Source organism: Pestalotiopsis fici, assembly GCF_000516985.1.
Source record: "Pestalotiopsis fici W106-1 unplaced genomic scaffold PFICI_Scf_2, whole genome shotgun sequence".
NCBI classification, from domain to species: domain Eukaryota; kingdom Fungi; phylum Ascomycota; class Sordariomycetes; order Amphisphaeriales; family Sporocadaceae; genus Pestalotiopsis; species Pestalotiopsis fici.
This window is the reverse complement of record NW_006917092.1, coordinates 5266443-5291062: the sequence shown is the minus strand read 5'-3', so window position 1 is coordinate 5291062 and position 24620 is coordinate 5266443. Positions and strand designations below refer to the sequence as shown.

The 24620-nt window shown below is 49.8% G+C and overlaps 7 protein-coding genes across 7 annotated transcripts; 4 read left to right on the top strand and 3 right to left on the bottom strand.

The window, feature by feature from the left end:
- Positions 1 to 458: 458 nt before the first annotated feature.
- PFICI_03790 (uncharacterized protein) lies at positions 459 to 2109 on the top strand (the record flags this gene model as incomplete). The annotated part of the gene is made up of 5 exons (XM_007832371.1): positions 459 to 521; positions 665 to 779; positions 994 to 1264; positions 1355 to 1415; positions 1507 to 2109. 5 exons carry the CDS (start codon positions 459 to 461, stop codon positions 2107 to 2109), a joined length of 1113 nt encoding a protein of 370 aa, XP_007830562.1.
- A 1889-nt stretch (positions 2110 to 3998) lies between these two features.
- Positions 3999 to 5231, top strand: PFICI_03789 (uncharacterized protein; the record flags this gene model as incomplete). The annotated part of the gene is made up of 1 exon (XM_007832370.1): positions 3999 to 5231. The coding sequence occupies one exon, from the start codon at positions 3999 to 4001 to the stop codon at positions 5229 to 5231; it is 1233 nt and encodes a 410-aa protein (XP_007830561.1).
- An 821-nt stretch (positions 5232 to 6052) lies between these two features.
- On the bottom strand, positions 6053 to 8053 carry PFICI_03788 (uncharacterized protein; the record flags this gene model as incomplete). Its single annotated transcript, XM_007832369.1, has 1 exon — positions 6053 to 8053. One exon carries the CDS (start codon positions 8051 to 8053, stop codon positions 6053 to 6055), a length of 2001 nt encoding a protein of 666 aa, XP_007830560.1.
- Positions 8054 to 11482: 3429 nt separating this feature from the next.
- PFICI_03787 (uncharacterized protein) lies at positions 11483 to 15736 on the bottom strand (the record flags this gene model as incomplete). The annotated part of the gene is made up of 1 exon (XM_007832368.1): positions 11483 to 15736. One exon carries the CDS (start codon positions 15734 to 15736, stop codon positions 11483 to 11485), a length of 4254 nt encoding a protein of 1417 aa, XP_007830559.1.
- Positions 15737 to 17028: 1292 nt separating this feature from the next.
- PFICI_03786 (uncharacterized protein) lies at positions 17029 to 18010 on the top strand (the record flags this gene model as incomplete). Its single annotated transcript, XM_007832367.1, has 2 exons — positions 17029 to 17172; positions 17312 to 18010. The coding sequence occupies 2 exons, from the start codon at positions 17029 to 17031 to the stop codon at positions 18008 to 18010; spliced, it is 843 nt and encodes a 280-aa protein (XP_007830558.1).
- A 139-nt stretch (positions 18011 to 18149) lies between these two features.
- PFICI_03785 (Pre-mRNA-splicing factor rse-1) lies at positions 18150 to 22143 on the bottom strand (the record flags this gene model as incomplete). Its single annotated transcript, XM_007832366.1, has 3 exons — positions 18150 to 19461; positions 19650 to 21729; positions 21900 to 22143. The coding sequence occupies 3 exons, from the start codon at positions 22141 to 22143 to the stop codon at positions 18150 to 18152; spliced, it is 3636 nt and encodes a 1211-aa protein (XP_007830557.1).
- Positions 22144 to 22544: 401 nt separating this feature from the next.
- PFICI_03784 (uncharacterized protein) lies at positions 22545 to 24125 on the top strand (the record flags this gene model as incomplete). The annotated part of the gene is made up of 2 exons (XM_007832365.1): positions 22545 to 24031; positions 24095 to 24125. The coding sequence occupies 2 exons, from the start codon at positions 22545 to 22547 to the stop codon at positions 24123 to 24125; spliced, it is 1518 nt and encodes a 505-aa protein (XP_007830556.1).
- Positions 24126 to 24620: the final 495 nt, after the last annotated feature.

Sequence of the window (24620 nt, the reverse complement as noted above, 5' to 3'; positions counted from 1 at the left end):
TGGAAAGAGACATTCCAGCGGCATGGATGATAGAAAAAAAAATACACATATTCAGGGGCGCTCTTCATATACTCGATTTTCTAGGCCAGTGATGTGACGATGCAATTGAGTACGAGTCGAACTTACAAGTTACCTAAGATGGACAGATTTGTGTTTTGATGAACGTGGTACATTGGGGCAATGTTTTGAATGTAAGGTGGTTTTATCAATGTTGGTCAGCAATAGGTATTGTATGGTAGCTGCTTTACGAAACCTTCCGATGACGTCGCGTGAAGTATAGCATCGCTGCTACATACTATTTTGCCTACGGTAGATTCTTTCCACACTTCAAGCTCACATCACCTAGAACTATATCGAGCAGTATTCGTTTCCCAGACAGTATAACTCATACTACTTTCCTTAAACAACTGCTGAAAAACGAGGCAATATCGCAAGCATTTCCTCCGTTGGAAGAAACCATGGCACCCCGCACGAGAGAAGAGCTGCTCTCTTACGGCATCCCAGATCCTGCATTACTGGCTGTGAGTTTACTGCCTCACCATAACATTTCCTTCCATCTTTCCCCCTCCATTCACAGGTGTATCGTGGGAGTCAGTAAATGTGAGATGCATCGAATTTGACAAGACCGGGACCGGGGCTAATACAACGGAAATATCTCTCTCAGGAGATTGAACGAAACCCAGTCCGGGATCCACAACCCTCGGATCCGTACTATGGCAAGAATACCCATGGCGCCCGCCGGGCTCACCGCGCTACCACATTGCGCGAGAAGCATCACCGTAAGCAGCTTTTACGTTGTTGACTGTTACCAATATCATGCCTGCATGGTTCGGGGTGGGCCCGTTTCTGGCACACAAGGCACGCTGAAAAATACCCCCTTGAGCCACGAATCTGGAAGGGGAGCTGCAAAAGAGTTGTCTTTAACCAGAGCGTACTTGCGGCCTTGTCAAAATAATAAGACTGCTGATCAATAAACCACCAACATCTTTCTAGTGCGCTACATCCCAGGCCCAATCCCTAACGAGGTGGCCGAAGAGGACCGGCAAATCCGTGTACGCGGCGGTGCCGAGATTCGCGTCCGAATCTACACACCCGTGGCGTCGGGCCAGATAAGGACGACGCATGGGGACGATGCCGTGAAGAGGCCGCTCTTTGTCATGTACCACGAGGGCGGCTGGAGCATGGGCGATCTTACCGACGAGGAAGTCAATTGTCGGCTGTTTTCTAGAGACCTTGGTGCCGTTTGTGTTAATGTCGAGTACCGGTGAGACTGACTTGCGCTTCTCGGATTTTCTCTCCCACTCCAAGTCTCTTGCATTTTCCTGTGCTAATTGAGAGATTTGGGATTCGGTAGACTTGCGCCCGAGTATCCGTTTCCTACGTGGATCAACGATGCTTGGGACGCCTTGAAATGGGTAAGTAGGCATCCTAGTGTAGTCTTCATTCAGAAGAAAACTCTGGCGGCATAAAGTGCCCAATGACTCCCGACTGATTTCCTTGGAAAAGGCGGCCGACAACGCCAGCTCCCTAGGCGCCGACCCTTCGGCAGGCTTCATCGTCGGCGGCGGATCGGCCGGAGGAAACATTGCCGCGGTCCTGGCCCATCTAGCCCGGGACGAGGGCCTCTCGCCCCCGCTGACGGGCCAGTACCTCTGCGTGCCCGCCATCACCTGCTTTCTCCCGCCCGGGGACCTGCCCGAGGCCTATCGGGCCGAGTACCTCTCGCACCCGTCCGTGACGCCGTCGGCCGACCCGATCCTCCGCCACGTCGACGTCGACGCCATGTTTCGGACTCTGCGGGCGGATCCCCAGTCGGAGCTCATGGCGCCGTTTCACTATGGCCGGCGTAGTGACGGGCGAGGCCACGCGGATTTGCCGCCGGCGTATTTTCAAGTCTGTGGACTTGATCCCCTTCGGGACGAGGCCTTGATTTACGAGAGGATCCTCAGGGAGGAGGTGGGTATCCCGACCAAGCTTGACTTGTACAAGGGGTTTGGACATTACTTTTGGACAAACTTTCCTCTACTGGAGCAGAGTCGGGTGTTTGTCGAGGATACCGTCAAGGGAGCCAAGTGGCTCTTGGAACAAGCGGCAAGCAAGCGAGGATAAGTCACTACGAGAAACCTGAAAAGAGCCAACACGTATGTTTAGAGGCCCATGGTGTAGTAAAAACTGATTATTCAGAACCTCACGAACCTTGATGTGGAACCGCATTGACTATGTCGAGGGCGTATATGATTGATCTGTATCCGTTGTCATCTCATCACACTCTGGTCAAACATTGACTTGCTGACAACCAAAAAGTCAGAAGATGCCTGTAGAAATTACAGCAAGATTGCCCAGAACGAAATGTTATATCTTAGTCACTTATTATTGATAGACGCCAGTAAATTGTTGGGGGTCATACTAAAAGAGAGACAAAGAGCAGATATGTTCGTTTACATTCAAGTAAATATCAACTACCAAGTATTCGAAACTCGCTATCCCCTCTGTAATTTCAGATCAAGTATTAGTACATGTTACAAGATATACAGCCGGCTCTGATGACCAGTCAACTTCTGAATATCGACCACACGCGGATCGATCAAGGCTCTCCAGCTTATGATTCAAGCACCAACTACATCTCTGATGATTCGCAAACAGAAATCGTCTCTCCATTAGACACAACAGAACACCATTATTCCTCTACTTTTTAGTGCCAACTCCGTTGATCATATCAGACTACAAGCAAGTATGATGCAACGAAGGGACGGCGCCAGAGGTTGCCTGCAAGAGATCTGGGGACCAGTCAAGTGACTCAAGTTTATCCCTTGCACAGCCGCCATGGTTTCGCTCAATTGCGAGTCCACAGATCCCAATCCCGTTTGCATGCTGCTGGAACCACGCCGATTGTGACAAACAGAATGCAGGGGATGATGGCCAAAACGCCAAGGCAATGCAAACGAAATGGGAGGACCAGATATGAAAGACATGAAATTTTCGTTCGTAGCTAAACCTCATCAAGCTTTGAATAGTTGCACCTCAAGGTGTAAAATGGAGGGAAGATGTTGCCTCCCCTACTCAGTGCAGTGCACATGCAACGGATGTCAACCGCCATGCAGTCTAAATCTTCGGCTGTAGCTGCTTTGGATATACTTCACCCTGCTCTGCCGTCTGCCGGAATTCATAATCGCTTCGCAACATCGTGTGCATGTCACAGCCATCGAGGAGAATATCAGGCAATGCTGCTTTTGAGCTATTGAGCTATACCTACGTCTAGCTCTAGGTTGAACTATACTACTGCGCAAATTTAATTATTCTTGCTTTCCCCTATTCTGGCCTTAATTTTACTCTGCTGTAGCGGATTGTGAAACTTTCTCCTCAGGCTAGGTATAGATTCACCTTTCACCTATTACTGACCTCGCCAATCATTGATGAGACTAGGCAAAGCGTAGTTGGCGGAAACACTATCGTGCTCTAGGCCATTCCTCGTAAAGAGCTGAACTTTGATTGAACAAAGAGCATTTTGCATTTTATACGCTGCACATCCACGGACCATCTTCGCCGTGAAGCATGTGTCTTTGCTTCAACCCTCGCTAAATATGCACAAGTCGAGATGTATTCTCAACTAAGTAACTATAAAAGCCCTCAGCCTCTATATGTTCAGGACGGCGCATTCCAAGAAACTTCAAGCTGAACACGAAGCGGCGGCTAAGCATCTTTGTAGCTTGACCTGCCTCAAGTCTTCCCCCCAAAGACTGAAACTCGAATTGAAATAGGTTTTATCGGGCTTTTCATATTAGTCAGAAATGACATTGGTTAGTCCGCATATGTTGCTTGGAAGGTAACGGACTGCCCTGCCATGGGAAGTCAATGCTATCACGAGCACCTATCGTGTCGGGATATGCCGTCTGCAAACGTATATATAAGAATGACCCAATACGCCCACTCAGTTACTCCTGCACAATCAAATTGCACCGTTGAGCATTCCAATTACCATTATCACCCATTCATTGAATATGTGTCCCATCACACCAGAACAACATTTGCAGGCTATTGCAGACAATGATAGCCTACCTGAGCAGTTCAAAAGCAATGCTACCTTACATCTTCAGCGCCGGGTTGTTCTTGCGCCCTCGAGTGAGGCTATCAGCGATGTCGTTGTCGAGCCACCAAGCACCAACAACGTAGACTTCACCTGGAGCATCTACACCATGGACAATAAGCTTGGCAGTGAGAAGACACTGCCAGGCAACCTCGTCGCCAGCTCCAAGAGCACCACAAAGTCGGTGGACGACGTTGCTTACGACAAATGCCACAAAAGCTTCGCTTGGACCTGGAAATTGTTCAAGGAGAAGTTTTCCCGCAACTCTCTCGACAACAATGGCCTAGAGCTTCGTGCATCTATCCATTATGGCAAGGATAAGGGCGACGCAGCTTGGAACGGAGACCTCAAGCAAATCCTCATCGGTGACGGCGGGCGGTACGCCACTGACGATGGACGAACGACGAGCCCACTTTCCAGCTGTGGTATCGACGTCATCGGCCACGAGCTCACTCATGGTGTCATTTCAGCGACAGTCCCTGGCCTTGACCCAGCACAGCAGGGCCAGTTCAGCAAACCTTGGGTGAATGACAGTGATGTTGATCCTGCCTTCAAAAGACGAATGGAAAACTTGATGTCCAAGGATGAAAAGACCATGGAGCAGATGGGTCCCGGGGGGATGTGGTACACTTGGAACCAAGGACGCAATATGGAGGCACAGACCTTGAACGAACACATTGCTGATTGTTTTGGTATCATGGTCAAGCACTTCTCTCAGGACCAGACCGTCAAGACTGGCAACTGGCAGATTGCTCCTGGTTGGTGGAGTGACGATACTGTGGCCAAGAATAATTATACGACCAACTGTTTGCGCTCTTTCGACTTACCCAAGTCTGCAACGGACGCTGATCAGTTTCCCAAAAAGTGGGATAAGAACACGATGTGCTTCGAATTTCAGTGGAATAGCCACTTCTTCGCAGGAATTGGGAACCATGCGTTCTTTCAAGCGGCTCACAAATTCGGTGGGAAGACGTGGGAGAATGTTGGTCAAATCTGGTATCAATCCTTAACTGACCCGATGTTCAACAACCGCGATAATCAGAACTACGCATCTTGGCGGGACATCACAATCAAACATGCTGGTAAACTGTTTGGTGCGGATGGAAGTAAGAAAATGACAGAGTCTTGGCAGATTGTTGGCCTTTAATAGCCTTGGTATTGTTTGATCGCCACTGCAACATCTGTTGATTAGTTATATATGTCGTGAACTCAATTTACAAAAGCTACTATCTATGCTGTCAAAAGTTTGATGGTGTAATGCACCTTTGCATCCATACCTAAGTCCAGTTTCGCTGCTTGAACTCGGTCCACATGTGATGCATCTAGAGAGCATTTAAAACGCATGGTACTTTTTCTTTGAAAAGTGCTGCGTTATTGGTAATTCAGGCAGTACTACTTCAACCGAAAGAGCAAGCGAGATACCTTTCGTTTTTCCGCATACATTGAGCTCATTCACATACCTCCGCGCCACCTGTGATACTCGGGAAGCAGTGAGTATTGACCCATAGAAAAGGTCTACATGGTGTGTGAATCCTCTTTATCTGCGAAGATTGACAAAGTGAGCGGGAGCATCAGAGTGCTCAGGAGTTTCGTGTCGAGTATATAGACAATGCTGATCCAAGCTGGGTGGAGTTCCGAGAGTGGTTTGCAAAGAGTACATCGATGGCGCGTGAACAAGATTCCAGTACCATGCGCTACTTGCTAGGCTTGTGGCTGACTTTACTGCGAAACTTCTTCCGAAAATTGACTAAGTTTCCTCAAGAGGCAAACCAAGCACTGTATATCAATACCCAGTACTTATATCGCAAGCCGTCTTATAATCGAAAGGACAATGACAAAAAAGAATATTAAACGGCATGACTCGACTCAATGCAGTACACGCTGATATATCAACGGCTTTTGGCTCCTTTAATAGATAGAAAATAGCGCTTTTATGCCATGTGGTGACGATCAAGCCACGACGCAGAATCAGCCAGAAGCATTCATCAGTGGAAAACTGGTACAATCAGTAACCCTGATATCTGTCTTTTCCGGCCAAAGTTCCCTCCAGATTTGTTTCAACTCTGACCCATGTGAAAAGTCGTCCCATTCGTCGCTGGTGATATCGATTTGTTCATATCTATGACTCCGCTGGATCTCGTCCACAGTAATCTCTCCAGTCTGGTCAAGACGTGGATATCTCTGACAAAGCCAGCTACGACCCACCCAAGACAAGAGGTTGTAAATTGCGCTATCACCAAATATATCAGCGTAGTCGCACCAAAGGACACTTGATCTCATGACACGCAGTGGAGATGGCGCAGAGGGATCGGCCGTGCAAATGAAGTTGAAAATGGAACGGGCCAGCGCGGCATCCACGGTGGCATTGATGAAAATGTCGCGGATAAGCTCGCGCGATGGCGGGATGGAATGCAGATTCATCCATTGCTGGTAACAACAATCCAGCAAAATGGTGAGATGCGTCAGAGACTTGAATTTCCCCAGAGCCTGATATAACGCCACCTCGCGCTCGTCACCCTTGGAGCGCGGCAGCATGAGCTCGAGTTGGCGGAGATTGGGGCAGTATCGCTGAAGCTGGTTGACCAGATGGCTCGAGTCCACCACTGCCAACGTGGAAACGCCCGCCGTCGTGCTTTGGTCCGGTACGAGCTTCAACTTTTGCAGGGACGCGCCCTGGTGCCGAGTAATGGCAGACAAGGACATTGGCCCATGAGGTCCGGTGATGCTGAGCTCCTCCAACGGCGGCAGATGCTCTAGCAAGACGGCCAAATTTGCTTCCATGTAAGGATACACATGCTGGCTGGCGTTGAGCTGCAGGGACAGTTTCCGGAGCTGCCCGAGTTGGCCGTTGGAAGCCATGAGCACCAACATGTTCAAATCATCTGTTGTGGATTCGTGCGTTGCGTGTTCGAGCGAACGCAGCTTGCGAAAGTCAGTAATACGTGCCCATGCCGCAACACCAAGGTTGACCGAGCTGCCTTGGCCGATGATGGAGATGCTCTCGAGCTGTCCTTTGGCATACGTCGTGCCATTATTGTTCATGAAGAAGCCGCGCCACTCTGGGCGGGGTGCTCTCGCGGCTCTCAACAACGCTGGTGAGTTGCCAGCTTGAATGGTGTTTGTGCGAACATGCCTCAGCCCTGGGGATACTCCTGAAGCCATGGCAAATAGCGCCTCGTGGTTGTAGTTGACATGACCAGTCGTAATATACCCTCGCGAAGTGTATAGCAAAACGCTATACAGACATGGGGATGTGATGAGCGCGTATTCGTCCAAGTCAATGTCACGTATCTCATCATGCTTCTGAAGAAGGCTGCGAAGAGCAAATGTGTGCACATGGAGTCGGCTTTGGGGATGATGCTGATGCAACGCTGCGAGGAGACATGGCGGGACTTGGTCGGCACACGAGTACACAAGGTCCCTGAGCGCTGGGAGTCTGGATATAAAGTCGGCAAAAGGCTGCCACGCTTCATTGTGTTGTTTCTTGGCTTCTTGAGTGTCCAAATGCGACTCTGCGACGTCGACCATGACAGGCTCTACGGGCGGATCAAAGAACCCATCATGATCAGAGCCTTCGCCTGCCCGCTCCTCACGGTCGTATCTCGCGGATCTCTCGACGGCGACCTTGAGCGATACAACCCAGTCTTCCTCAGTTTCCAGGCTGTCGGGTGGCATGAAGCCAATGACCTTGACCTTGCGGACATGGCGAAATTGCTGTGATGTCTCGAGCAGGCTGGTCCATCTTTCAATATCCTCACGCAGTTCTGAGCTGCCCCGCACTTTGCATTGAATCCGCTCAAATCGCTGCCTGTCAGCAACGGCACAGCAGCGTTTATTGACCAGCGAGAAAGCAAACAGACTCCGCCGTCTCGAGTCACAATCCGCCAATATCTCGCATATGAAATCCAAGACTACAGTTGGCAGAGTCTCGAGACGGCCGGGCGTTGACGGTGTCTCCAAGGTAGCCATCGAAGTGGATGATGATTGCGCTCAAGAGCGTGAAACTTTATGTGATAAAATTGAGTATGAATCTCATGTAAAATGATGCAGGATGAGAATTATTCTCGGCCAGTTAATGGCGGGTTTATAATACAAGCAGCATTGATGTTGATCATATCATGGAGTATGCACCAGTTGTGTTGGTAGAGGTAGCTGGTGAGACCCACTCTATCGTTGTATAACTTCACGTTGTATGTAATGGTATCTTCGCCTCGACCTTTTGGGGAAAACCCTGGCCAGTGTACGCAATCGAGATTGAGCATGTCTCTTGACTAGGTTCATATTTGGCACCTCCAATATTTTCGATCTCAGGTTTCGAAAAAGTGCTGGTAAGTCATTGACATGGCAATGTGGTACACAAGAGAGAAATCCTAATAAATGCAGAAATGATTTACGATCAATTTATTGCTAAATACTTAACAGACCACAAATCGTAACATCTTCGTTATGATCTTCAATCATCTTCCATACCCAACTCAATTCGTTTTTGTAAACCATTGTCCGCGAATGTATAGCAAATTCATGTTTCTAGCTCCGGTAAGCTGATTCGTCCCGATATATGATCAATATTTCACGCAATATTGTCTTTAATTTGTCGATGAGCAGCCCCAAAGTCGACTTTTTGGACATGCCCTCGAATAAATATAGTGGAATAATTGATTTAGATGAACCTGGCAACGACAAACAAAAGCACAGGAAGCAGGGGCTACATTACGCGTAATCGACTTCACTGCGATTTCAACACCCGCAGAGGGTGCCTGTCAGTGCTCTATAAACCACGAATAAATACCTTGGGAACGTGAATGTTTTCTTTGGGATCCACGCAGAGCCGCAACAAGTACTCAAGTACCCAAATAGGTACGTATCGCACACTTCACTGCAATTTTAATCCTCACCAAGGGGATAATGAACCCCTCGCATGTATGACTGTGGAGTTGAAGATTCCCAATCAAGCCCAAATACACAAGCTTGGCAGAAGTCTCTGGGATCGTTGCCGCCAACCTCCGTCCCCGCAAAGTTGCACTGCAATTTTAGTCCTCTCAAAGGGTATCCCATGAGGCGCGGAAATCAGGTCATTTTGGTAAATACTGTAAATTATACAAGATCAAGCAAGGTCTATATACCATATTTGCTTTTAATACTCAGCAGTATCAGCAAAGCATAGAATCGCATTTCTTGTCTAAACAAAGCAAATTTAATATATACATAACCTCAGCTGTATACAGATTGACATTGCTTAGCGAACAAGTTTATCTTCTCACTGTTTTAGAATATGGAATTTCTAGTACATACTCAATAACCTAATTTTCCGCTCCGTCTTCACTTATCTATGCAGATTCGTTACGTCCTCTGGCAAAAGTCTCCCTTCCCAACCATAACCTGGGCACAATCCGTCTTAGATACATGCGTGTCTATCCGGATGCACACATTGTCGCCGTCACAAAAAGTTCGCAGCCCGCTCCTTCTCTCCCTCACTCAGCCAGATGATTCCAATCAAGCTTTGGCTGCAGATTTATAGTAACGTGTACCTTGAGAATGTGAATTAAATTTTATTATCCTAAGGATCCACAGCAGAGCCGCAACAAGTACTCAAGTACCCAACATGTACGTACCGCACCCGCGCGCCCGGGCAACGATTGATCACCCGGGTTGTTTCACTGCAATTTTAACCCTCACAAAGAGGATAACAAACCCCTGGCATGTATGTCCGTCGAGTGGGTTTTCACTGCAATTTGAATTCTCACAAAGGACATGACAAACATCCCCATACTTCCCCCGCCCAGGCAACAACCTTTAGTCCAACTTCTATACCAATATCGGGTGAAGCTGAATCTTCCCTGCTTGAGCGTCTCGAGCGGCAAACGTCACATTGATTCACTGCAACTTAACACTGACAAAGGGTCACTCATTTCGGCTCTGAAATTGCACTGAAAATATGGTTGTGCAGGTACGTATATGTGCGTAGAGGGATAAGGCTTCGGATGATGTGAGGGTTGATGCGATGGTGCCAATTATGTCCGGCAATGGCCTTTACTGCAGCCTCACGATCCCTTCCCATGTTTTTCGTTTAGGTGAGTCTCCCATTAAGCTTCCACCGCAGTTTTGCGTCAAGACACCGATGTACGTAGCTTAAGTACTTAGTTACTTTTGCAGCTGGCTATTCACCAAATTTTCATACCTCACAAAAGGGCAGACGAACCCTCTCCCTTGCTCATCCAGGCAGCAACCTCTTGTCCAGCTCGCACCACCCCATCCGTGATATTCATCCAGACCTCACCTGTCGTACTCCCTGTAAGGCCATGGTAGTGGATCATGGCCATGATTAGCGGTTGACGGAGTGGAATCAGGGACCAATTCACCGGGCACTTCATTGTCCTGGCTGCAGGAGTCTAGAACGCTACATAGTGAATCGATTTTTGCCACGTTTTTGCGCTTCACTGCAATTTTTACCCTCACATAGGGCATGACAACTCCCCCATCCTCCCCCCGCCCAGGGGCCATCGTTCAATCTCTCTCCTAACGCATCGGCTTCACTGAAACTTTACCCCCACAAAGAGGATAACAAACCTCTGGCATATGTGTCCGTCGAGAGGGCACGAGGATACTTATTGTGGATCTGCTGTGGGTTCACTTTGACTTTCACTGTGATTTCAACTCCCGCAAAGTGTACCTGTCACTGCTCTATAGACCACAGATGTACATCTTGGAAAGATAGATAATTTCTTGAGGGTCCAGTTGACAGCAGAGCCGCAAGAAGTCCTCATGTAGCTTCCTTCACTGCAATTTTAATCCTCACAAAGGGTATAATCACCCCTCTTTCCGCATCTGCTAAGGATGTCATCTTGTATTGTACCCAACTTTCTTTCACTGCAATTTTAGTTCCAACAGAGCACTTGCCCTGAACCGGCAATCGCCCCGGCGCAAAAAAGCATTAAGCGCAAAAGCCAAATAGTATTTGTGGTTGAAACGCTAAGACAAGGCAACTCCCCTTCCCTTCACGGCAATTTTGACCCTCACAAAGGGTATACTGTCCGCACGCAAACAGCAAAAGTAAAAGAAGCATGGCCGATACGGTCTTATCCTTATAATCAGGTCTCAACTAAGTTATACTTGAGACTTGCGAGCTACATCTTCCTGTTCTACAAAGTGATTTATTATACATCCGAGACAATTCGAATAAACTTTGGCGCAATCGTGCCGATCATATAAAGAACGACTATTTTCTAGTGTATAAGTATAACGACCAATCCTGGACGGCACAAGCGAAGGCCAGGAGATGACGAAAATTGATTTACCAAGCCGCAAAGGACAGACATCTTCTCGACCATTCATTTCTCTGATTCAAAAACACTATCATTATAAACAGCTATCCATCTATCGGCTGGGGCGGTTATCCTTCTAAGCCAGGCTAAGACGTTCCCTATCCCTCATCAAATCATCCTTATCCTGTTTGCAGCTGCCGCAGTAATCTGTATACCAACTCATCAATGTCTCCTTTTTGCGCTCATCCTTTTCTTGAAGAATCTTTTGCTGCAGCTCACTATCCACTGCCACCACGGAGCCTCCCTTGCCCGCCGTCTTATCGTCGGAAGCCGTCGTGTTCCACAGCCTCAAGACACCCGCCACCTGTTCACACCGGTAGTTCTCGTCAATCAGCCAGTTCTCCCACTCGCCCTGGATCATTTCCCGCTCGACGCTATTGACCATGCGCATGGCGACAAGCAGATCGTGGCGGTAAGTACCGAGACGCTGTCTCGAGCGTCTCAGTCTCCTTGCCGTCGCACGGCTGGAGGCGGACGACAATGTAGCCCCCGCACCTTCGTATGGAGCATCGATATCGGTACTGTTTGCAATTGACTGGAATGTGGCGTAGCAAGAGCTGTCCTCGGCGGGCCACGAATTATCCAGCGAAGAGAAACGGGCCGCCTCATCCAAGTCCCTCAGGTAAATGGCCTTGCTCATCATGACGTTTGGTCCTACTCCCAGTCGTTGCATGAAGCCTGCTGCCTTGCGCTCGCTCCACCATGTCGAAGCACCTTGAGACGAAAACACAATGTTGACTATGAAGCTGAATGCCAGGACAGCGAGGAGAATACGCTGCGCAGTCACCACGTCCCAGAGTTTCTTCAGTCCAGCAAATGCAAACATGATAATTGAGGTGAGTGCAGATTCCGCAAAGGATCTGACAGTATCGAAAAGCATGGAAGTAAGGCTGTGGGGCCGGATGTGTGTCTTCCTTGTCTTTTCAGTGTCCGCTGGTGAAAAGAGCACTACTTGTGTCTGCTGGCCGATATTGCCATAGATTTGAATCGCTCGCTTCGTGCGACTGTGCGGTCCAATCTTGCGGACCTGGTCAGTGGCCACCTCTGCCAACTCCTCGGCGTCCATGTCGGCATCATCAAGCGCCTGACGCTCGACAATGTTCTTGGACAGGACAGCCTTTGACCATGCCACCTTGGTGAAGATGGCGAGCTTGCACTTTGATTTTGCAATGTGTGTAATGACAATCTTGGTCACCAGCTTGAAGGCTCCCGCGTGCGGAAGATGCCAGGGTGTCTTGACATGAGTGACAACGTACGTAACGTGGTCGCTGAATACTTCAACAGTCTGCTGATCCGTGATGTCTTCCTCGCGAGCTTGACCGAACATTGTGCCGTACTTGACTTTGAAGTTGAACAATCGCTGCAGACGCCCTGCGTCACCCACTGTCCAAGGGCCTTGAGCAATTTGCTTTGCTCTTCGCTCAAAATAGAGTTTGGGAAAGACAAAACTCTTGTCTCCAAACAAGACGTGGAAACAGGCCTTGGCGCTGATCTCAAAGGTGCGCTCAGCCACTTTTCTCTGCATATCTTCAGGCTCGTAGTGCACGGGATGCGCTGGCAACTGAAGCTTGGGTGCAGGTTTGCGCATGGCACCACGAGCACGAGATTTTGCGTACAAATCTGCTCTGGGACTTACAGCCCGCCCGGCCAAGGTGTTATTGTCAACAGGCGTGTTGGCCGAGACCTCTTCCCAGCTTCCGGCGCTCGGGCTTCTCCTATCATACTCTTCGTTCTCAAAGTTGATCAAGGCCTTGATGAGATCCATGACCTCCATGGGCTCTTCTGCCTGCAAGTCGTCGACTAGCAAATTCAGACGGGCGTGAAGGAGGTCCATATCCTCCAAAAACGTCTTGATGGATATCCTGCTGTACTGAACATCAGGTGCATCTTGGTTCAGATGCAGAAAGATGAAATCGCAGTCCCTTCCTGGTGCAGCCGTCACTTCTGTAATGGTGTCCAGAGGGATAGCATAGGCTACCACAAGTCCCATCTGATGTCCGTAGAAGTACATGTTATCAGGTGTAACGTAGATACGCCCATTGCCAGCCATTCCAGGCGAATCTCGGCTTCGCTCAGAAGTGCTCGTGGTCCAGGACGCTCTGAAAACCAGGACTAGTTTCTCATCCAATGGAACATTTGGGAAAACAAGCCTGAATTGTGCAGTATTCGTCTTGAGTTCTAGAGGATAGCCAGGAGGGAATTGCTCCTGCGTGGACTTTTCCTTGATGTTTGCAGGATGCAAAATCTTGGCGTCCATGCTAATGGCCTTCTTGTGAGTCGGAGTAGAGGCTTTGAGCTCGCCAAGCTCGTTGGTCATGGTCATTTTGATCGACGGCGAGTTGGGTCCAAAGGGATCATCGGGGTTGAATTCCGTCTTGACTGGCTTCGGGGCGTATTCTTGAGCCCATGCATTGCTTCCCCAGTAGTTGGCCATGATGGCAGTGGGAAGACCCGGGCCCGTATCATTGGTCAGAGTGCGGTCACTGCTATATACAACCGCAGTCTTACTAAGACTCGTGGGTGCTGGCGGACTTGCCAGAGTGGCGGGCGCGAGACTGCCTGCCTGTGGCTCTGGACCTGATAATGTGGGTGTTTGCTGTTGCTGTTGCTGCTGCGGCCTCGACGCCATTTGGCCTATAATGGGTGAGGGATACCCAGGCAAGAGACCATGACTGGCAGAAATGAGACTCGCAATACCACCAGACGGACCGGGTGATGGCATACCCGCACTGACGTCTGTGGTCGAGGAGAAGTTGGCTTTGCGATGCAAGTCAAGCTTTTGCATTATCCTGGCAGCATGATCGCGCCCACTCTCTCCTTCTTCACGGCCTAGCGCCGTTGCCGAACGCCTTGGACCGCTTGAGATGACATCAAAGCTAGCCCGAGGGATGCCGCTGTTCTCTTGGCCAGGGATTGGCAGCGTGTTGGTCTTCTCAAAGGCTGGTCCAGGTTCTTCTAGCCCGAGCTGCGCGTCCATTGTTTTGGCGGAAAATTCGGGCATCGAGGGAGGAGTAATGGCAAAGGCAGGATCAACACCACCAGGCAAGGAGGATGTATCCCGTCCAACGCTTGCCTCGAATGCCTTCTTCTTGGCCACTTCAAATACCTCTAGCCACCCCATGAGCTCTGATTGAGTTTCAGCTTGCAGCATAAGAGTTTGATTCTTGGTCTTGACCTCGAAGCAGAAACGGCGCTCTTCGCTGATGGCAGGCTTTGCGTTGCAAAGCAGGACACCAATCTCATCTCCAGTCAAGACACCTTGTGGTCCGCTCACTAGCCAGCCAAAGATGCCATCGCGGCAATAATACCACCTGCGAATCCAAGTAGTGCGCACTGGCTTGCCCGTCATAGTCCTGAGGTAGAGCCAGCCTTGCTTTTCAGAGTAGACGCCAGCCTTCTCGTCGGTGTTGACACTTAAAGGGCCCTTGGAACCCAGGAATGGTACTGTGCTGGCGCTGTATGCATCAAGTTCTCGTGATGGCTTGAAAGCTACAACCGAGCTCTCGCCAACCTCGCGCCTTGCTGCTTGGAGTTCACGCTTGAAGGTTGACTCTGTCAACTCCATTTCTTTCGACCAGCCCCTGACGCGATCCATCTGCTGGCCCCATTTGCCAAAGCTCCCTGCCGTATCCTTGGACCTCTTCATCTCGCGCCAAATGTCGGTCGAGACTCGAACCAGTAATTTGTCGAGCGTAAACCTCAATTGCGGCGCCATCTGACAAAAGTCCATGGATGCCTTAAGGTAGGCCTTTCTAGTCTCATATACGCTGAATGCTTCCTCCCTGATTGCGCTCGGCTCCTTTGCTTTGCTCAACCCCAGGTACCGGGCGAGGGTAGAATCAAAGGTTTTTTGGGTCTGGTCGAGGTTTCGTCTCGTCTCCTTGAAGGTCCGTAGATCATTCTGTAGAAAGTTTCGTATCGGCTCGGCGCTCATCGTGTCCATCTTCTTGGCGAGGCCCAAAATATGTGTCCACCATTCCCGACTACCTTCGGATATCCTCTTCAGGGCCAGGGCGGTATAGTCATGATCGAGGGAGACGACATTCTGTGGTGGGATGACCTTGGCGAGGTAATCATTGACGACGGCCTCGAGGCCCAGCATGTCGTGTGACAACCTGGCGGCGGTGCGCGAGTAGCCCTCGAGCCAGCGCTCAATGGCGTCGACCTGCTCGGCGAAGTGTAGGGCATTGCTGCGAAAGGTCGGGGAGTCTAGACCAGCTTCGTTGAGGAGGACAGAGATCAGGGGATTCCCGTGTCGCGAGGCCTGAGTAGGAATGTTGGGCGCTGAGGGCGTTGGCGGCGCCCTTTCTGCGGTGGTTGGATCTGACATGGCGAAGCTCTTTGCTACGATGGTGGGTTGTTTGGACGAAGTCGCATGTGGCTTGTTGCTCTCTAACCTAGTCAATCATTGCCTATGCCGGTCGCATATCGGTACTGAGTGGCCTGCCCCCTGATTTCGGGGTTGAGATTGATCCCCTAGAGGTATGTCGTAGAATAAAGAAGGAAGGAAACTCAGCCGGGGACAGTCGTCTATTCTGGGGGGGATGGTTTGGAGAGTTTGGGGTTTAGGCGGTAGGTAGGTGAATGACGTTCCAAGACAAAGGAAGCTACCTACTGCTACTGCACCCTATTATTGTATGGTGTCTCGGGTCAGTCGTGTAGGTAGTGTTATGTAGGGACAGGGGTCTTAAACGATTAACGATTGGGACACTGGGGCTAAGGTAAGATGGGACATCATGGGGATGGACCTCTAAACAATCTCTTAAGGGGATACGGGGTACATCCCAGCAGATCTTGTTGAAAATCAGATTTGATTTCTGCCCAAATTCAATGGGAAATAACAAAAAAAATGAACAAGGCAATGCCAATAATGATTAGCGGTCAAGATGCAAATGGAGCTGACCTACAGGCATGACCTATTACAAGAACACAAAATTCCTTCGGTGATCCTACAGAACAAATATGGGGGATCCAGTGACGGGACGAGAAAATAGGAGCGAGCACATGAAAAGATGACACTCTCAACTCCTCATGTGGCTGACGGGCGCTTAAGCACTGCAGGTCTCAATTGAACATGAACCACAGTCGAATTCCAAGATCGGATTTAACCTAAAGGGACGGTACGCTACGATTTCAATATTCTCCACATACATCATCTCTTGTTGACCCCTCAAAGCTACTTCGTACTTTATCTACGGCACATCCGGACATGAGACCCTCTGCAAACGGGCTGATTTCAAATGCGCCACGTGAAAATGTAGGTTGATAGCCTAGTCAGCCGTTGTTGATCAATGTCTGATGCACATGTGCTGCTGATGCCAGCTACATGATGCAATGTAGGTATATCATAGACACGTTGAACCTAGGTGCTCGTTTAGCGCCACCTCAGGTCCCTGGGTAGTATCAATGATAAAGCGTCATTGATAGCAAACGCCACATCGTTTCGTACTCTCGACTTGCACATATCATTCGGCAACTTTGTTTTCAACGACGACAAGTGTTGCTCACTGTACAATAACTTCCTTGATTCTATTGCTATTTCGATTCATATTATCTATATTTGATATAATCTCTAGTCCCCTGATATCCGCGCATGTGCGCCATCTGATCATCCCCATCACGATGAGGCGGGAGACTATGCAGGCATGCTGCACTTGTGCAACGCTTCTTACCCAGGTGCCCCGCTACGCCGACAACGAGAAACCATTACCAAATGACAGAGCCCTCGAGTGCTGTCCGCGTGTGATATGTGGCAACTGTATACATGTATGTCTTGTCTGTCGATAAGATTTCTATACTTGAGTATAGAAGGCAGAGGGAAGAGAAGTAAATGACGAAGACAAGTGGCAAAAGAGAGGGGGAGAGCACTATGGACAAGACAGCAACAACTAACTAGTATGCATAGAACAACTATCGCTTCCAAACATACTGCCCCTATTGCCAAATCTCGACCACGCCCTCAAGACTACCCCAGGGTCTTAAGGAGCCGCCTTCATACAACTCAGCGGCCGAGAGCTCCAAAGACAGCCGCCGCCACGGTCCGCCGCCGCCCTATTCGGCATCGGTTACGACCAATACGACGGCTGGAGGAAAGCGTCATGTCGACCCGCTCGATGAAAAGTCTGTCCCGCTGGATAATGACGAAGAGGTGGCCGAAGACGTACTGCACTTTTTGAATCACGAACACGACACCGTGACCTCGCTGTCGCTGCGCTACGGCGTCCCGGCCAACGTGCTGCGCCGGGCCAATAACATCACCTCTGACCACCTCATCCTAGGTCGAAAGACCGTCATCATCCCTGGTGAATACTACAAGGGAGGCGTCAGTCTCTCGCCGACGCCCATAGACGGGGAAGAGGAGGAGCTGAGAAAGGGCAAGATACGCCGATTTATGGTCGCCTGCAAAGTATCAGAGTACGATGTAGCCGTACTATACCTCCAGCAATCAGATTATGACCTGGAGGCTGCCACAATAGCATACATTGCAGATGAAGAATGGGAAGCCAGCCATCCAGTCGAGGGAGCTCTAGGAAAGAAGACTGCAAGAGCTGGGGGCGCTGGATTGGGGAGGAGTAGGGGTTTTCAGAGGGGCCGAGGCCGTTGATGTTTTGTATAAGTGCAAAGTGATTATGTATCATTATATCGTATTATCATTGGTATTTACTGCCGAACGCCGGCTTGCTCATCAATCCCTTGTATAAATACAACTGCCATTTCATCATGCAACATTGGACACACGGCGCTTAGAAAGCAGAGCGCGTACGTATATCTGAAATCTTTCTTTCGATCTCTCTGACAGACCGGTCCAATTCTCCCGCAATCATTTGCTTCTTGTCGTTGGGTAGTAGAGCGAATCTCTCGCACAAGTCACCATCAATGACACCCTTGACTGGCACATAATAGCCCCTGTAAATAAGATGATCGCGACCAGCCAGAGGGGGATCTTCACTCCGAAGGTGAGATTCGAGACTCTGGAAAAAGTCTACATCCTCTCTACTCACTAGCGGAATAAAAACACCGACTGTACCCTGGATACCGCTCCATAGCAAGACCTCCTGCCCACCGACGACAAGGTTGGTCTTGCTGATACTGGTGGGGACATCTTGAGTGTAGAAATGTGCCATGAGACTGACACGGTGGTTGGTGCCATGCAAATACTCCCTGGCATGTTGCAAATGTGCGCCAGACCCATCTTCATCTGCTTCGATACTAGCCTTTTCAGGACATCGAACGATCCAGACGTTGCCAAATTTATCACCACCCGCAACAGACTCATAGTCTACCATTGTTGTGCAGTTGGTCCATCGGTTGATGGAGTCATCTGCAAATGGAATGAGTTTGTTGCTCTCATACTTATAAACGACAAAAGTAACACTCTGCTGCACGTCACCAACAATGATGCGGCTGCCTTGAGTTTGGAGGGAGACTATCAGTTGCGGTGCAACCTCGGCTTGCGCTTTGCGGAGTAGCTGCCTCAAACCCAGGTCATAGGCACGGATAGTCTTTCCAATGCCGGCAAGGAGTCGGCCCTGGAATTGGATAAGTGCCATTGGTGGCTCTTCGACCTTTGTCTTGTGAATAAATTCAATCGCCTTGCCATCCTCGCTGATGCTGTAGACGTGGATGAATCCAGCACTAAATTGACGAGGACTTAGTACCATGTCCTTTCCAGTCCCGACAACGAGGAAGGTCTTGTTGTCTTGACTGGCAAATGAAACTGTAGCAACACTAACAGCGGCTTCATTCTCTCCCAGATCCAGAGTCTGAAGCACTGCCTTTTCTGTCAAAGGGTCAACAACGCTAATGCAAGATGCCCATCTCCCACGCCCGCGAGGATAGCCAAATTCTTGAGGCGGCAGGACTTGTGCGTCACCATTGACATTTGATGGATCTGCCAACAACTGTGCCCTTAATTCCGGGGGAAGAGTGTTGTTTTCAGATTCAATGGTGTAGAAGTAGGGATGCTCAGGGTGCTTGACAAGGTGTTTGGGCGTATAAGTCAGAGGGATCGACTCTTGAAGCAATGTATCACCCAATTTGTCAATGGAAAAGATCCTGATGCAGTCAGTCAGTATAAATATGACACCTGATTATGCAAGAAAGTTGGAAATGTGGAAGTGAGTCAGTAGGAACAATTGGTACAAATAATTAAAAGTGATCCTCACAGCTCTTGGCTTAGGATCCCAATTTCTCATCATCCTCGTAGGGTTGGGTGTTTGAATTTCAAAACAAAATGGACTTACTTGAGATTTTGCCCTTGGATTCCAACCATACCCTCTTCGCATTGTTCGCTGCTAAAGTTCCAGCCCCACTCCAAGTCGTCATAGTCGAGAGGCGTCATCATGAAACCTTTTGTAATCGGGTCTGAATACCCCAACCAAGTTCTTGAACTCAGAGCAAAAACGCATGTTTGCCCTTGAACGGAAACCTGGAACAGCTTAACAGCCTTTGGACCAAGAAACTTCTGACGTGTATCAGTCAACTCTCCGGTGATCTCGTCCAACACTGTTCTCAGGTATACTCCCGAGTACAAACCGATGTGAAGGTAGAGTGTACTTCCGCCGGAAGCAGAGTCTTGCATCGACATGATGGACAGGGCAGTGGGTGCTGCAGTGAGAGCTTGCACGGACTTGCTCTCCAGAGTTGACTCCGGGTCCAAGCTTAGCACACGGACAGTACAGTCGTCACAGCCCACTGCCAAGAAAGAACTCCTCAAACGGCCTTCGGGCACATCGCCCAGGCTGAGGCAGGTAACTGTACCAAACATCTCTTTCTTCTCGTCATACTCCGCCAGAGAGCCATCAGAATCCATCTCGAAATAGACAATCTCACCAGAACTGAGAGCAACAGCCACTTGCCGTGAGTTTGTGGATGCAGCAACGATTGAACGATGTTGCGGAGCAGACCACTCATTCACTCGTCCATTGCGAATGTGACGAATGCCCTTCGGATGGACCTGTATCAGGCCGTCGTCTCCCAGCTGCTGGACAGCTAATGTGGGGACATTTGACAAGAAGCCAGTGTCAGTGACTTCCTCCACCGTCTCTCCGATACTGAGCACGAGTGTGCCATTACTGAAGGACAAAATGATGTAAGCATCATACTGATCTTCTTGGCTCAACTTGGTGGTCCATACAGCTGACGGTACGCCAGGAAGCTCGGACGCGACAATTTCGTTGACCTCCAACCCGTGTTTCAGGGTCCTGAAAGTGCTACGCGCGCCATTGCCACAGATGGAATAGATCTGAGGTGCATCATCCGCTGTCAAGTTGGCAACCTTACAGTCAATGAGCGGGTTCATAGAGTTGATGCTCTCAACCAGACTCAGGTTGTCAGCGGGCCTGGGGTAGAAGTAGGCCGGTGTATATGACGTCTTTGGGTCGGTGGGGTAGTCGTCACTGGCAAACTCCAACTCCTCATCATCGTCGCCAAGCTTCTCAAACTGGTAGAAGTGATGGTTGCCAAACTCGCTAGCCACGAACAAGAAGCCGCTCTTCAAAATACAGAGACTCGTTGAGACGGGAACTGTATCGAAGTATTTGATTTTCAGCCGACGAACTTCACCAGTAGGCTTTCCCGAATCGTCTTCGGCCATGTCAATGGTAACCTTGAACAGATCGCCATCCTCACTCTGAAGGAGAAAGAAGAAGGCACCGGCGCTGCCCTTGAGCTTGTGCATAACGCCGGACACGATCGTTCTTTTCCTCTGTGGATCTTCAGTGGCACCTTTCCGTCTCGGGACTGGCACACGGAATGCCTCCTGGTTTGAGTGACGATAAGTGATGTTTTCTTCACCACAAACCAGAACTCCACTAGGGCCATCATTGCCACCTGGTACCTGGAAAAGTATAGACGCAGTGGGATCCACGGGCTCGCTCCATTTGCGTACCACATGGTTGAGACCGAGGTCCAGTTCATAGTACACCAGCTGTGTCTCAATCTCCGCAACAGCCTCACCAGTAGGATCTTGATCGGCTTCAGTGTACTCCACTTCGAGGGCAGCGAACACCGGATTGGCATAGCCGACATCCAAGGCTACCATAGATAGTACAACAGTTCCAGGTTTGTGGGCTTCCAGTGGAGAAGATATCGTCAACTCTGCCTGAGAGTTTCGGTTCAGGACGTAGACCAGTTTGTTCTTCTCCACAGCTGCAATCAGACAGGCTCTGCCCTTGGGGTCACAAGCCAGGTACTGTCCAGGTACCACTCGTCTGACGCCTGACTTTCCAAAAGTTTCAAGCTTGTCACGAACAAATCTGTTCTGTTGGGGCATGTATTCGACGATTGTGATCCTTCCGGAATCTGTCGCTAGAATAACATAGTCTATATCGAGATACGTTAGCAAGTGTCCGAGAAGGAGTTGCATCGTATTTCGGACCTTGGCAGTGTGCTTTTGAAACGTGCTCCAAGGCAGATCTCAATCCGCTTCTATCAAGCCAGCTTCAACAATCACTAAATGAAGCTTAAAAATGTACGGGGACGAGTAAACTTACCCTTGCTGCTACCAGCGAGGCGGAAGGCGGCAATTGACCTGATGATGCCAAAGACATCTTGGGAGAGGAGGGTGGTGACTCTTCCCTGGGAGGGATCAGGACGCGACAAGGTGAGACGCGACCCCGAAGCTGTCAAGATCTGCTGTTCCTTGGTGCCACTGAACTGTCCCACGATGGCCTGCGTGATGGTGGTCGGCGGCTGAATGGTCAAGGAATACAGAAACATGTTCGAGGTCGCCGCCATCTTGAAAGAATGTGCGCCAGAGTAGCGCAGCTTCTCGTTGCGTTGCACAGGCTGTGTTTTGCAATTTTGGGATTGAGCAGAATTCAAGTCATTGTGGTTGAAGAGGAAGCTTCAAAATTTCAGCAGAGCTCGCAGGCACCAAAGCCCACTTTGTACCTGGAGCTCCTCGTCAGCGACCCCCAATTGGAGGACGCGCCAGCCGGTCAAGTCCCAGTGCTAGGCGGAAAATCATTGATCCCCCACAAATTTCGGGGCGCGCCATAACTTATGTACCTAGCGGGAGCTGTACCTAGCTATGTACCTTTTTGCGGCTCGAGATTGACGGAGGTGACGGAGCTTCAGATCGTACGAGCATCTGGTTCTTTCGGAAAAAGTCAGCATCGTCGACATCAATTGCTTCGATGGAGCCAACCATGAGGTCGGCAGCTGCCTTTGTGTGCCGGAGGTGCTCTCAAGCTTCGCGACTCAGAGCACCGACATCAGCCAGAGCATTTTCCCACGTCGCATCGCAACGTCCAGTGCAAGGGACCACAGAAGCGAGCTCTGGCAAGAACACTCGAGCCTTCTCGCTGTTTGGGCAGAAGGAGAAGAAGGGACAGGAGGAAGGAATTTCTTTTGGCTCTTCCACACCTGCGGCACCGAGAGAAGGGCAGAGCCCGCCGGTCCTCCGTCCAGATGATCTATTCCATTCCTACACGAAATCTCCCATTCCGGAAATACGGCGCCGAGCTGCATTCATGAGGCAACATGCGCACTGTCCTCACCCAGACCACCGACCAACACGGATTCCAGCCACTGCCGATGATGTGGACAAGGCAGCCAACTCTGGCAATCAGTCACCGGCTCATGTAGACTTCGAGTGCCCAGACTGTGGAGTCCCCGTATACTGCAGCGAACAGCACTGGGCAGAGGACTACGAGGCACATCTGCAAGTCTGCGATACTCTGCGACAGATCAATGAGGACGATCATGATTTGAGATCTGGGCGATTCTTTCCCGAGTTCGAATACGCAGGGCCACAAATGGAGGAAGCAGTTGTAAACATGACGAACTGGGATACATTCTTGTACACGAGACAATTCGAAGCCATCAATGACGACCGCAACATGAGGCAGGTGACTAGGCTGCTGACCTACCCTCTGACTGTCGGTAGCATTCTCCACGAGCTCAGTCCTTACAACATTAGACAAGGAGGCAGACTTACAACCGAAGGTCTCAAGAGTTTCAGCGCGCTGCGATATACATTGCACCCTCCCAAGACAGGAGGTGGAGACGATATCCGTGGACTGCGACCAGAGGCACCTCCGGTCAGAATCTTTATCCTGGGAGCTCGCGCCGAATCCTCCCTTCCTCGTAATGTCTGGGTGCAGCTGGCCCATTTGTTCCCTAGAGGAAAGTTCCATCTCATTTTTGTTGGACCAGAGAGTATGGCGAACCGTGATGATGAGTTCCCGTTGCCGCCACGAACAGCTTCAAACCCATTTGGCGCAATTGTAGAGGATCGCGTTTGGCCGTCGATGAAGATCAGCACGATTGTGGACTACTACCACACTATCCACAAGACGGGCTACTACCAGCCGTACGATCCGTACTTTGACTGCTTCGTCCTTTTCCACCCTGGCTTGGGTCATCCCGCCAGTTCTCACGAATGGGCAGAAACAATCCCTTTGCTGCTTGAGACAAAAGCGCCCATTATCGCCACCGGATACACCCAGTTTGACATGGAAAGAGACATTGAATGGGTGAACAAGACATGCAAGGGCGAGTTCGACATCTTGATGGAGCCTGGAGAGAACATCTTCCGCAGTTTGCGGTGGGATCTGAACGACATGGACCCTCAGGACGTCACTTGCGGTAACTGGGGTACATGGGCCTTCCGAGGAAAGAGGTACGTGATGCAGAGAGCCAGCCCCCACTTTGGAAGCAAGCCAACTGATAATTTTTGCAATAGATACGAAGCTACTCGCAAGGAATCCGAGTAGATGATTTAGCCCACGACTGCCATCACTAATCGTTGCTGGGGCAAGAGCAACGTGCCAAGCCGACGGTTTGAAGAGCACTTCCGTTAGAACTGAACTCACTCATCTCAAAATTGGTCTCATGCGACCATGTCTATATCTAGATTCTTGTCGGCCAACCCGTGCCTTGTATGATACGAAACCATGACATAGACGTATAGATGGGGTGGTATTCACATTCAGTACAATACTGTGTATAACTTGTAGCATAGAAAAATAATTATATGCGAAGCTATAGAAAACCACACTCAATCCAAGGATACCGCTTTAGTGAGGAAGTTGGCCATATGAATTTTTGTTTATCAAGCCAAATTATTGACATTGTTATTTTAAGAAACGCACGTGCCTTTCTGCAAGCACGGCAACGGCAGCGGCAGCGATCTTACTTATCTGCAGCTTCGCAGGCATGCACGGGTTAGGTAGTTTACGCGCTAAATGCGCAACTGCATGACATGACAT